Source organism: Phoca vitulina, unplaced genomic scaffold (assembly GCF_004348235.1).
Source record: "Phoca vitulina isolate PV1807 unplaced genomic scaffold, GSC_HSeal_1.0 scaffold3, whole genome shotgun sequence".
Taxonomy (NCBI): Eukaryota; Metazoa; Chordata; class Mammalia; order Carnivora; family Phocidae; genus Phoca; species Phoca vitulina.
The window spans coordinates 11,416,772-11,429,477 of record NW_022589706.1 but is presented as its reverse complement, the minus strand read 5'-3'; the positions used below and the strand labels follow the sequence as shown (position 1 = coordinate 11,429,477).

The 12,706-nt window shown below is 37.1% G+C and overlaps 1 protein-coding gene across 4 annotated transcripts in view; it reads right to left on the bottom strand.

Moving 5' to 3' along the window:
• SLIT2 (slit guidance ligand 2) overlaps positions 1-12,706 on the bottom strand; it is a 360,745-nt gene that overhangs the window by 55,977 nt on the left and 292,062 nt on the right. For all 4 annotated transcript variants that reach the window (XM_032400092.1, XM_032400094.1, XM_032400096.1 and 1 more), the window contains 5 exons: positions 10,577-10,645; positions 7,941-8,012; positions 7,370-7,441; positions 5,029-5,100; positions 2,090-2,253 (listed from right to left, as the gene is read on the bottom strand). In XM_032400092.1, the coding sequence (XP_032255983.1) occupies positions 2,090-2,253; positions 5,029-5,100; positions 7,370-7,441; positions 7,941-8,012; positions 10,577-10,645 (449 nt within the window). The remainder of the gene's footprint in view (positions 1-2,089; positions 2,254-5,028; positions 5,101-7,369; positions 7,442-7,940; positions 8,013-10,576; positions 10,646-12,706) is intronic.

The window sequence follows — 12,706 nt, the reverse complement described above, 5'->3', positions numbered from 1 at the left end:
AATTCAAATTATATATATACTTTTGGAGCAAAAAATGAGACAATTCTCCAAGGTACTGGAAATAGAAACTCAAGGAGAAAAACAGAAGTTCAAGGAAAAAGAACAATGTAAAATCTAAAGAGGATCTTGTTTTTGTCTCTTTTAAGTTAGCTGTGATATTTAGATTCCATCAAATATATTTAGAAGAATAATGGAAGAGTTTTGTTTTGTTTTGTTTTTTCTTTAAGGGTGGTGGGGGTGAGGGGCAGAGGGAGAGGAAGAGAGAGAATCCTAAGCAGGCTCTGTCCTCAGCGCAGTGCCTGACCTACACTCGATCCCACAACCCTGAGATCATGACCCTGAGTTCATGACCTGAGCCGAAATCAAGAGTCGGATACATAACTGACTGAGCCACACAGACGCCCCTGGAAGAGTTTTGTTTCAAAATGTCAATATTTACAACGCACTTCAAATACATCATTTGCAGCCATTTATAGCTCTGAAAAAAACATCAGACGCCATTTAAAAAAATGCTTCGAGGGAATATGGTTTTCAGAAATTCCTTCTTTGGTCAGTAAAACATTGCTTGTCCTACATCACAGTGTTGTTGGTGTTCTAAAGTGTTATGATAATAAAATTGTCAGCTAACCTATACCGAGTAATACTGTGTGCAAGGCAAGGTGTTTTACACACATTAATTCAACTAATCTTTTCCCCCAGCTGTACTGAGGAGTAACTGACAAATATAATTGTATATATTTAAAAGGCACGATGTGGTGATTTGATATATACATACACTGGAATGATTAATAAGATCCAAGTATTTGGCATATCCACCTCCTCATATAGTTAAACCCTGTGTGCTTGTGGTGAGAACGCTTCAGATCTATTCTCAGCAACTTTCCAGCGTAATATCGTATTATTAACTACACTCATCATGTTGGACATTAGATCCTCGGAACTTATTCTTATCACTCAACATTTGTGCCCTTTAACCTATATCTCCCCATTTCCCCCCTCCCTCCACCCCTGCAATCTATTCTATTCTGTTTCTGTGACATCGGCATCTTCTTTACCTTTTTTTCTTTTTTTTTTTTTTGATTTCACACGTAGTAACATCTAATCTTAACAATAACATTTTCAGGTATGTACTATCATCATCTCTGCCTACACATGAGGAAACTGAGGCACAGGCTGGTTAATCTATTAAACTCAGGTTATCTAACTATCGGAACGTGAAGCTGGAAACTCACACCATGACCCAGTGCACAGTATCACCTACTTAGATGTTTTTCCTACCTAAAATGTTCAAGTGTGGAAAGTTTTTCTTCAGCTAGGTTTGCAAGCCTTGGAAGGCAAGACCATACTGTACACCTCTCTAAGTTCCACAATACCAGGATATAGTTTTACACATAAAACATATTTAATAAAATCAAGTTCAGTAGTGGTTATCTCTGGGTATTGTGATTAATGCATAATTTTAGCTCTCGAAGACATACAATGTTTGTTGTCGTTAACATTTTCCTATTTGGATTTTCTATATCGGGCACGGATTATCTTGTAATAAGAGAAGAAAACGTATTTGTCACGAAGGCACCATTTAGAATCCACAGATACATAAAACAAGGGGAAAAGAGAGGGATGCAAACAAGCAAGAGACACCCACATCAACATGGGAGGCGAGTCAGAGGGTTTGGCCTGACCACTTGGGAGGGCTTGCTTCTCCTTACCTGGCGTCAGGAAACCACAGGGCCCTGGCAGCCCTGGGAGCCGGGCACAGGTTCAGACAAGCCAAAAGCAAAATATTGTACTTGTTAGAGGCTATGAGAGAAATTTCCAGAAATCGCGTACTCTTCATTTCGCCATACATTTTAAAGAAAACTTCGACATTTCCAATTAATCACTTCTGCAGTTTTTATTTGAAAAGCCCAGTTCTTTACTGGGGCTCCTCAGGGAACTGCTCGGTCCTGTGCAAGCAGTCATTAGTCATTAGCCATGATTTATTAGGGGCTTTTCAGCTGTACCTTTGAGGTCTAGCAGCCATGTTTTTCCTTTTAAATGAATACAGTGAACTTTTATTTACAGGAGGGCAAAGGGTTAAAAATCATACCTTGGCATGTAAATTTTTTGGAGGGAGTCGTGAGTAATAATTTATCTGCCATTTCTCCAGGACCAGCGCAGCGAGCAATTCCGGGTTCTTTGTATTCCGACTTTACCCAGTCCGATAACCACTGCATGTTACAATCACAGTAAAGAGGGTTGGCTCCAATTGCCCTGGAAAACAACACCACAGAAGCACACACACACACAGTATGGATGTTTTGTTATTTCCTAAAGGAACATAACTCAAAGTGGTGCTCAGGAGAAAAGCCCTACAGATGTATTGATAACAATTTAGAAGAAAATGGAGACATCAGGGATTCCTCATTTTCCTGAATTATGGGCAGCTGGGACTTAGAGGGTTGTCACTAGCCTTAAAAATTTACCTGGGCTCCACAAGGTGTTCTTGTATTTGCAGAGACAGGTTTATATTGGGTACATGCATACCCGACGCGCAGATTAATACTTCCTTCATTCGCTAATGATTTACTGAGGACCCAATCACTATGCCAGGTTTTGGGGCCCCAAATTATAAATAATACATTATTTTTAACACCAAAGAACTGCTTCTGGGAAAGTGATTAACACATTCTCAAACATGCAAATAATTCGCATTAGTAAGTGCTACAGTAAAAGTATTTACGAGGTGACTGTGAACAGAGGGGTAAATTTTCTGGGAGACTGGTGGTTAAAAACCTGAGCTTTTACATCGTTAGATTAAGGAGGTGGAAAAGGTTGGGAAGGATGTTTCAGGGTAAAGGACCAGTAAGTGTGAAGGGACCAAGATAAGAAAGGGCATGAGATAATAAAGACACATAGAGCTAGTTCACTAGAGTGGATCTGGACCTTCACTAGATGTCTGTCCCTTTACAAAGTCCTTCATTTTAGAACTTGGCTTCCCACTCCCATAAGCAGTAGCAGTAATAGAAAAAGTAATCAAGATGATAGCTAACATTTATTGCAGCAAAATGCAGGTACTGTGCTGAGCCACTTGATATGAATTACCCCATTTTACCCTAAATAACAACTCTAGGAGGTCAATAGTATTAATAATTCATTTTACAGATTGAGAAACTGAGGCCAGAGACGTCAACCTATGGGTTTTGTAAACTTGCCAAGCTTGGTGCAAGTAGTAGATGCATAAGGTGGCATTTAAAAATGGATTAATTCTGATTTAATTATAAATATAATTAACTTGTGATCAGTAATGCTTCTAGGTCTGTAGTCCAAGCAAAATTAATCCTATTCTTTCATGAGGAAAATCCCAAAATATACTTGTGAAACCATAATACTTTATATGGTAGCAGTTTTAATGCCCAACTCTAATCAAGAATTGGAGTGTAGTAAATGTTATGCTCAGATTCAAACTTTTCTATGAAATTGAAAATGAGCAAAATGATGTTTTGGAGTCATTTAATGTCATCTCTACTGACATTTGCTAAGTCTTTCCTATGTGAAGGGACGCAGTGGAAAAAGTGAATGGAGCAGAGCTCTTTATGATCTAGAGAATCAAAGACAAATGCATAAAAGAAACACAGGACAGACAAGACACATGGCAAGGACAATTCGAACTGTTCCTACTGTTGGTGGGGGGCGCTCACGGAAGGAAAAGATCTGCTCAGCTCGGGCAGCGCCTTCCTTAAGCTGCCTTTTCGGATAAATCACCCAAACACTAACAGAATGACTACTTTCTTCTTAATGTTGCAAACTTTCCCAGACAGTGCCGAGTTCTGCACCCCTGAGCTGGAAGGCTTAATCACACTGTATCTCATGCAAATGACATCCATGGAATTTGTAGAGGGGTGGGGGGGGCGATGTCGCCTTTGAGGTAGGTGCTGGGGTTCACACACAAAAAAGTGGAGGTTTTGCCTCCTGGGACCCTAGAGTTTAGTGAGAGAGATATTAACAGTAGGCACCAAAGAGTCTGGTAGACAGATGTACACAAAACCTACAGTGATTGCCAGAGCCCCATAAAGCACGTTCAGATATGGCATGATTGACTCCTGGCTCCTATCCTCTGCCCATCCCCTTTCTCAATTTTCTAAACGTATCTTCTTGGGATTTGTTGGGTTTTGGAGGGAGGAGAAAGCCAAGAGAGAATATGGCAGGCAATTTCTGGGGAACTGGTAGGCAACTGATAGCACCTGCTATTTAATCTGAAGCATAATTGCCACCAGGGGGCACCAAACTGGACCTGAGCTAAGAAAGTTTTAGATCCTAAATCTGTTCCTGGATCCTCCTTCTAGGTTTGCTGTGGTCTCAACACTACCCCTATAAATAATGGAATAATGGAATTTGACCCAAAAGAGTGTATGACATATTTTTATGTTGTTTTGTTGTACTTTCCAAAAATAAGGAGATACAAACAGGCTGTTATGAGACAGAGCACAAAGAAAACAAACAAACAAACAAACAAACAAAAAACATTTCACCCAGTATGAGGATTTGGCAGTTTCCCCACTATCATACTATAAAGGCTTAAACCATCTCTAATTTATTTTTCCACGGTGCCATAGCCAGCACTGAATAATATTTGCTAAATAAATGGATCCAGTTTGAGCAAATCAAGATAGGCTTCATAAAGGACATGATACTTAGAATGTCACCTGGAAAATACAAGGTTTGGGCAGACTGAATGGAAAGGGAGCTGGTATTCTAGAATCAGAGAACATTAAGAGAAAAGGCATAGCAAGGAAGCTGGAGAGCCATGTTTGTAAGAAGACAATTTTAGCTAAGCAAAGAGAATTCAACTCCATTAGATAATAGAGAGTAAGGGCCAAAAGGATAAATGAAGGCTATCTTGCAGAAAGCCCTGTAGCTAGGTTGAAAATCTTCACATTTTCTTTAAAGATGGAGCCAACCACATCTCATGTTGTGACAATAGAAGGGATGGCAGAGGACTGTGTGTGAGTTTGACCCTAAACCCACATTCACGAACTAGGTACTCACAGGTGTGATAACGCAGAAAGATCATTGAAAGCACCTTCAGGCACAACAGAAATGTCATTTCCATGTAATGAACTAAAAGCAAAAAAAAAAAAAGCAGTATTAAATTTCTTACATGTCAGAGAGTTCAGAAAAATTCTCACACGTGTGAGACTTTAGTTTACAATAAGCATTTTAAGTCAGTACAGAAAATATGATCTATTTAATACACAGTCTTGATGTAACTGGGTATCTATTTGGGAAAACAAAAAGTTCCTATTTCACATCATATGCATAAAGTCAATTCTAGATTGAAGAGCTAAATGTAAAAACAAAACTAAAAATATACGAAAAGAAAACAGGAAAGAGCTCCTTTTTATAAACACAGAATGGGAAAGGGTTTCTTTCTTTTTTTTGAAAAGATTTTATTTATTTTTTGAGGGAGAGAGAGAGATCAGGAGTAGGGGGAGGAGGCAGAGGGAGAAGCAGACTCCCCACTGAGCAGGGAGCCTGACATGGGACTCGATCCCAGGACCCTGGGATCATGACCTGAGCCGAAGGCAGATGCTCGACTGACTGAGCCACCCAGGCGCCCTGGGAAAGGCTTTCAAAGCACCATATAAAAGTCAGAAACCATAAAGGAAAAGAGTAACACATTTTTGACAACACAAAATATATCCATAACATGAAAGATAACATATAAGTAACAGAACGGAAAATATTGACAATATATATAAGATACAAGGATTAATTCATTTGTAAAAAGACCTGCAAAGTTAGAGTCAAATAGTAGATGCATAAAGACATGTATGTTAATAAGGAAAAAACAAGGTACCCAATAGAAAATCAGAAATGATATGATCAGGCCCATGGAATAAGAAACACAAGTAATCAATAAAAAAATAAAATATACACAAATGCTCTAGTTATTAGAATTTCAAATTAAAACAGGAATGGAAAATAATGTTCAACCTGTCATAGAACTATTAATATTATTCCATATTTGCCAGAGTGCTTTGAAATAGGTACTTTATTAAAATCGGTACTCAATCTGTCATAGAACAAAAATGAAAGAATACCATTCAATATTTTCCAGAGTGCTTTGTAACAGTACTCTATTAAAACAGAGTTGGTGGAAAATAAGTTTGTAAACTGACAAATTCTTGTTTTGGAGGGAAAACCTCACAGTTACTTTTGGTATCCTCACAACACACTTGACAGTACAATGAATGTGTAGGATGTTCATTCCAGCACTGTATGGAATAATGAAAATCTGGACTCAAACCACATGACAGTTGGGGCACCTGGGTAGCTCAGTCGGTTAAGCGTCTCACTCTTGATTTCAGCTCAGGTCATGATTTCATGATTGTGAGATTGAGTCCGTGTCGGGTTCTGTGCTGGGCATTCAGCCTGCTTAAGATTCAATCTCTCCCTCTGCCCTTCCCCCCCTCTCTAAAAAACAACAGAAAACTCCCCCAAAACCCAAAAAACTACCACATGAGAGTTAAAGATGGGGATGATTAAGTAAGCTATGGTTCCTTCATCCTATGGAATATTCTTGTATGAGTTAAACAGCTAAGGAATATTTTTATATGATGGAATGGAAATACTGTAAAGAATATTGTTAAATAAAAATTAGCCGATGACAGAACAAGAACAAATCCTATTTACGCTTGTTTAGAAAGTGTAGAGCTGTGGGCATACGTGTATCAGCATCTAAAAACAAATGCATATAAAAAAGGACCAGAAGACAACATAGAACTGTTTATTAATTCTGGGGGAGGGGATTGTGATTGGGGATCATGTCTCACTTCGTATATTTAAAATACATTTTAGGGGCGTCTGGGTGGCTCAGTCGTTAAGCATCTTCTTTCGGCTCAGGTCATGGTCCCAGGGTCCTGGGATCGAGCCCCACATCAGGCTCCCTGCTCAGTGGGAAGCCTGCTTCTCCTTCTCCCACTCCCCCCTGCTTGTGTTCCCTCTCTGTCAAATAAATAAAATCTTTAAAATAAAATAAAATACATTTTAATAGTAAAAATGTACTCATTGATTATGTAATTTTTAAAGAAATTAAAATTTCTTGTATTTTGTCCAAAGTGAGTTGGATCTGTATAAAACATACATCTTACTATTATCTATTACCAAATCAATGACTACAGCAACAATGTGGTGTCGTCCAAATAAAGGCTGCAGAGTAGTGATACAGGAAAAGATGTAATTTTCCTATTTCCAAATTTGTAGTAAATCCTAATATATATGTCTGAAAATGCCCAAGAATCAAAAAAGCAGTTAAATCGGTAAAAAACACAAGCCCAAACTCAGATCCCTGAGATAAGAGATATTTTGTTGACCATAAGATGCTTACAGTAATCGGAGAGACTTCAATCCATCGAAGGTTCGAGGAGGAATACATCTCAAACGGTTGTAACTAAGAATTCTGAAAGCATACATAGCAGATTTGTTTTACTCAGATACCCCCAAATGGCCAAATGTCATTTTAAAAATAAAAAGACTAAGAAAAAGGTTGTTTCAGCATTTTATAAACTGGGAATATTGATATATAGTATTTTGTGACTGTTTGTGTTTTCAGTAATACAGCCTATTTCTTTCTAAATACAGTTTAGAATGCTTCCTGCCCCGGCCGATGCTAATGCCTCAACTATTCCCTCCCTCAGCTGACAGACTTCTTAAGGATCTCTCCCAACCCCACCACAAACGTAAATTATTCTTTGTTTCTTTTCTGGAACCCAACAGGTTTTTAAAATATCTGTAGTTGTTTGTTAATTGAAGTTGTTCTTGTCTCTTTCTCCCAACAATATTTATATTTCCTGAGAGCAGGCTCTATCTGTCTTGTTAACAGAGAATGTCCAAGTGCCTGGAAAATGCATTTTGTCCAGTGAATTAATAAATACTCAGGACCAGATTTTCATACTCACAAGGTGAGGAGCTGGGTCATGTTACTGAAGCTCTGATTAGAAAGGGTGCTTATCCGGTTGTTACTTAAGTCTCTACGAGAGAAAAGAGAAACAAATGGAGTGAACTGTTACCAGAGGAGGTGAAATATTAGTGATTCTTCCAAAGAGAGCGCTCTTCTTGCTGGGTCACAGGAGCACTGGCAGCACTCAGCTTTTACCTGAAAATAACCAAACGCTGGATAACGCCTGGGATGGACTGTAATAGGCATAATTATCCACGCCTCTGCCTGTTGAAATTAGAAGTGAGAATGTTTTGCTTTGGCCAGTGAAGGAAGTACGGCCACCTCAGAACCGAAGGTTAGAACAAGCTCACGCTTCCCGTATCGCTCTCTGCTCGCTCTTCTGCAAGACCAGGGCCTACGTCCTGGTCCCAGAGCGAAGACATGGGGAGGCCCCTCACAATGGACCCATTTTACGTGTGAGAGATACACCTTCGTTCTTGAACGTTCCATTGGTTGCATATTCTTCAGCTTCCCTGGTACACACAGGCAAATTTGATAACTAAAAGCATTCATTTGGTTACATTTGCAATGCCATAATGAAAAATTTTGCCCTTGGCAAAGTCACTGGCACACAATACGCAGGTCCTCAATAAATATCGGTTTAATTAATAAGTAAATAAGAGAGATGTGGGTTTTATAACCAATGCTATATGGCTATTTATAGCCGAGTATAACTGGTACTATGGGCTGTGATTTATATTCAGTGAACTTGATCTTCTTTTTATTATATATATCTGTGACTATATATGATATGACATATGTAATACATATTGTAACTATAATTATATTGCAATATAATGTAATATAATAATATATAATATATAATGGCATATTATGTATCTTCGGCAATTTTGCAATAGGAAGAAATGAGTGAGTATATAAATACACATAGTCATAGAGTGATATGTATATATTCACTAATTTTTCTCTACTGCAGAATGCTAAATACATAAATAAAAGGAAGATTTATGAATAAATGAAAAATTCTAGGTCATGGTTTATGATCACTATATGTGTGTATATTCACTACTGTTTCCTAAAGCAAAATATATAAATAAATGTAAAATGCAGAAAAACCAAAGATTATCCATTCCTTTATTAAAATGACCAAAATATCAGTAAAATGAACCTATACAACTTGAGAAATGATAGGAATGCTATAGTAGCTTCATGATCCATCCTCTCGGCTGCTGAAGTACTATCCCTAAATTCAGAAAGTAAATAAGTGTGTCTATATGAGCAGCAGTTATTTGCCTAGAGTAGCATAATGAGTCATTGGTAAAGCCATTTCTGGATCTACAAATGCTCATTTTTCATTTCCAAACTGGTCTTAAATAATTGCATACTGTCCCACAAATGACCCAGTTCTGCCGAAGTGACCCTCTGGAAATTGCAGCAATTTAATGGTTTATTTAACAGAACAAAATGTATGTAATCAGTTCCTGCTGCTACTAAATAAGTAACGAGAGGCAGGCAGAACAAGACATCTTAGGGGATGTTCTCTCTTTCTTAATTTAATCATTTGTCATTTAAACAGTCCTACATACTTTCTACAAAGTGGTTTTCTTACATGTTTAAGGGAAACTGAAAAGGATTAACAGTGTTTTAACCAACCACAACCTTCCTAGGGCCGAGATTACATTGAGAAATGTAACACTTTCTGGGACTTACATTTCTAGAATTCACTAATTAGGGATCAACCTCCTTGTTGTAGGAACACTAGAAATTGGCCTCCTCAGCCAGCCATATTTACTCTAAAATAAGATAGGACTTAAACTAAAGATAAAGTATTTCCCTTTATATTTACTCCTGTTGCTTATTTTTGTTTGTTTGTTTTTTGAGAAGCTTTATCAATTATCAACAAGGCTACTCTAAGTATGACATTATACACAGTAAGATTATCTCTTTAAAAATATTGTGCATATAACTAGATCGAAATGTTGGTATATTTAAATATAACCTTGTATTATCACTTAAAAATCATTTACATTGATGAAAGAGATGTTATTTTACGAGGGCATCAAAGCAAAGTGAAAAGTCAGTGTCTGAAATTTATGCTCAGAATGTCAGCATCTTTGTCAAGTTTACTTAAATACTGTATAATTAAAAATGAATTTTATAAAATTAAATTTGAATACTGGAAGTCCATAACTTAACTTAGAGTGTATTATATAAGAAAATCAAACCTAATAAAATGTATTATGAGTAAAGTTATTATCATCCACAATCTTTTGCTTAAAGTCAAGAAGAATAAAGCCATTACTTTCTTTCTTTCTTTTCTTGGCTTGTCATAAAATAGCCCATGTTCATTATCAGTAGAAGTGTCGAATTTACTGCATTTCTCTAGTTCTCTGATACTTAGACTTTATCATATTTGTACTTTGAATGGAGGAGGTCCTTTCTCTAAGATGCCTGATTGATATTCAATGAAGATGCACCTAGTGATCCAGAACCGCAATGAGGAAGGAGGGAAGCATCTAACTGTAAATGATTTATATTATCTGAAAGGTTCACTAAATCTTCTGCCCCTTGCTACCCCCACTTTGGTGAACTAGAATAAGTCAAAGATGGAAAAAAGTACAATACGTTACTTACATGAGTGTTAAATGTTTGTAGTTATAGAACTCCTTAGGCACCAGTGTAAATTGGTTCCCATCCAGATACCTAAAAACAAGGAAACAATATTATCTTTTTTTAAAGGAACAATGGTGTGGCATAACTTAGTTTCACTTTTAACTGAGGCAAGGAAGCACTTTGCAATTCTGGCTTTAAGACATCATGTTCGCCCTAGCTGGGATTGTTATTTAAAAGAAGTAAATGAAAAAAAAGTGCAGTTGTCCAATCCAGTAGAATTATTTTGTGGAATCACTTAGTGTAAATTATAAAACCAAGGAGAGACTGGTAAGCCCAATTCTTCGTGGTTTATGTAATGACGCGAGTCACGTGTCCAACCATTTGTGCATCAAGAAGAAGGTTCATTCAATCAGCCATATTTTCCGTCAGCCTCCCGTCTGCTCTTATTTACGTGGGGAAAATACCATGAAATGCATTCACTACTGACAGAACCTTGCTACTGAGGGCGAGACCACTCTTCACCACCTTATTGGGATCCATACACTTAGTAAATAACAATCGATGCTTTAAAGGAGATACTTAGGATCTCGAATTAGATTTCAGTTAAAAATAACCTAAAAATAGTTTTTAACCACTGTGTATCTGCTTTGTGATAATAATTTTAGAAGGTTTTACAGAAAATCACAACTTTTATCAAGGGCACAAATATAACATATATGTGTAAAAGTAATAATCAAATAACCACATATATGTGAAGTTTCCTTTTCTGATTAAAGTCAGCAGGATAATCTGAAAATAGATAAGACACTGGGTTAACTACCAAGGCATAAAAATAAATAAATGCTTTAGGTTCCGTCCATAATGTCACAAAAAGAAAAATAAACTCCATCTCAAACAAGGCTGTATTTTCCCAGAATATAGACGATGAAGGTTAAAATGTCTTTCAGCAACGTGGGCTGTCTGGCTGTAGATGTGCCCACAAACAATTCTGACCCACTGGGCAGAGGGCACCTCCTCCCCCAGTGTCATGGGCCATCTTGAGATCTAAGGTTGAGGTTATTTGTATTTTTGCTGGATACAGAAGTAGCTGAGAAATTGCCTCAGATAATAATCTATTTCGAATAGTTCAAAATAAAAAGTTATATAAAAGGCACAAGTTATCAAAATATGTAGTAAATATGGGACTAAGAAGAGGGCATGTGTTATGACTTCTAACTTATGCCCGCTCAAATTTTCTGCCTTCGGATTTCTTTGACTCCTTTCTTTCCTCCACCTACATATTTCTTGGTACCACTAGAGGGAAGCATAATCCCATAGACTTCAGTATTCTCCCTTTATTTTGGAAAATGTCATAACAGAAAGCTAAAAGGATTCAGAATGTGTGCTATGGATGTTTACATGTAAAACAATCTAAGAGGGAAATTATATGGAACTGATTAAAAATAAGAGATACCATTTGTTCAAAACTGTCCACTAATATGTCCTCATTTTTGCCAAATTCTTTAGTAATTTAATATAATACGCAATGAAATTTTTCTAATACATGCATGTACCTGATTGTAGAGAAGGATCCTGTTGACTTGGTATGATTCTAAGAATAAGCTCTTGGGGAGGTAAAACTAGAATTCACAAGAGATGAGTTAATATCTTCCTCATCTCTGTAACATATTTCTTTAGAAAAATATTACTTTTTAATACTTTGTAAAGAAACAGATTGAAGAGTCAACTGTCTGAAAGAAGAAACATATGGATGGCATAGACAGGATATGAATCAAAAAGGTTCTCAGATGTAGTTTAATAAGGAAATTAAAGAACGTTTAAAATTATTTGATAGGCATCGGGGGGAGAAGCACTAAGGTATGGGCCAGGTAAAAAGAAGGGATTCCGAGTTCAAGATAATCTGGTTATGCTGAGTGTTGTGTTCTTGGCTGGGGTGTTCCCAGAATCAATGCTTTGCATACAGAATACTCTAAAGGCATCTAGCTGGATGGAGAGTAATCTTCTGAAATAAATAATTATTAAAATAAGAATTAAGTATTTAATTACACACAAAGTAGTGCTTATAGTCAATTAACAACTGTGACTGGCAGTGCAAGAGAGAAACGGAACACTTCACAGCTGTTCAAATCTAAGAGGGACCTTCTGTGTATG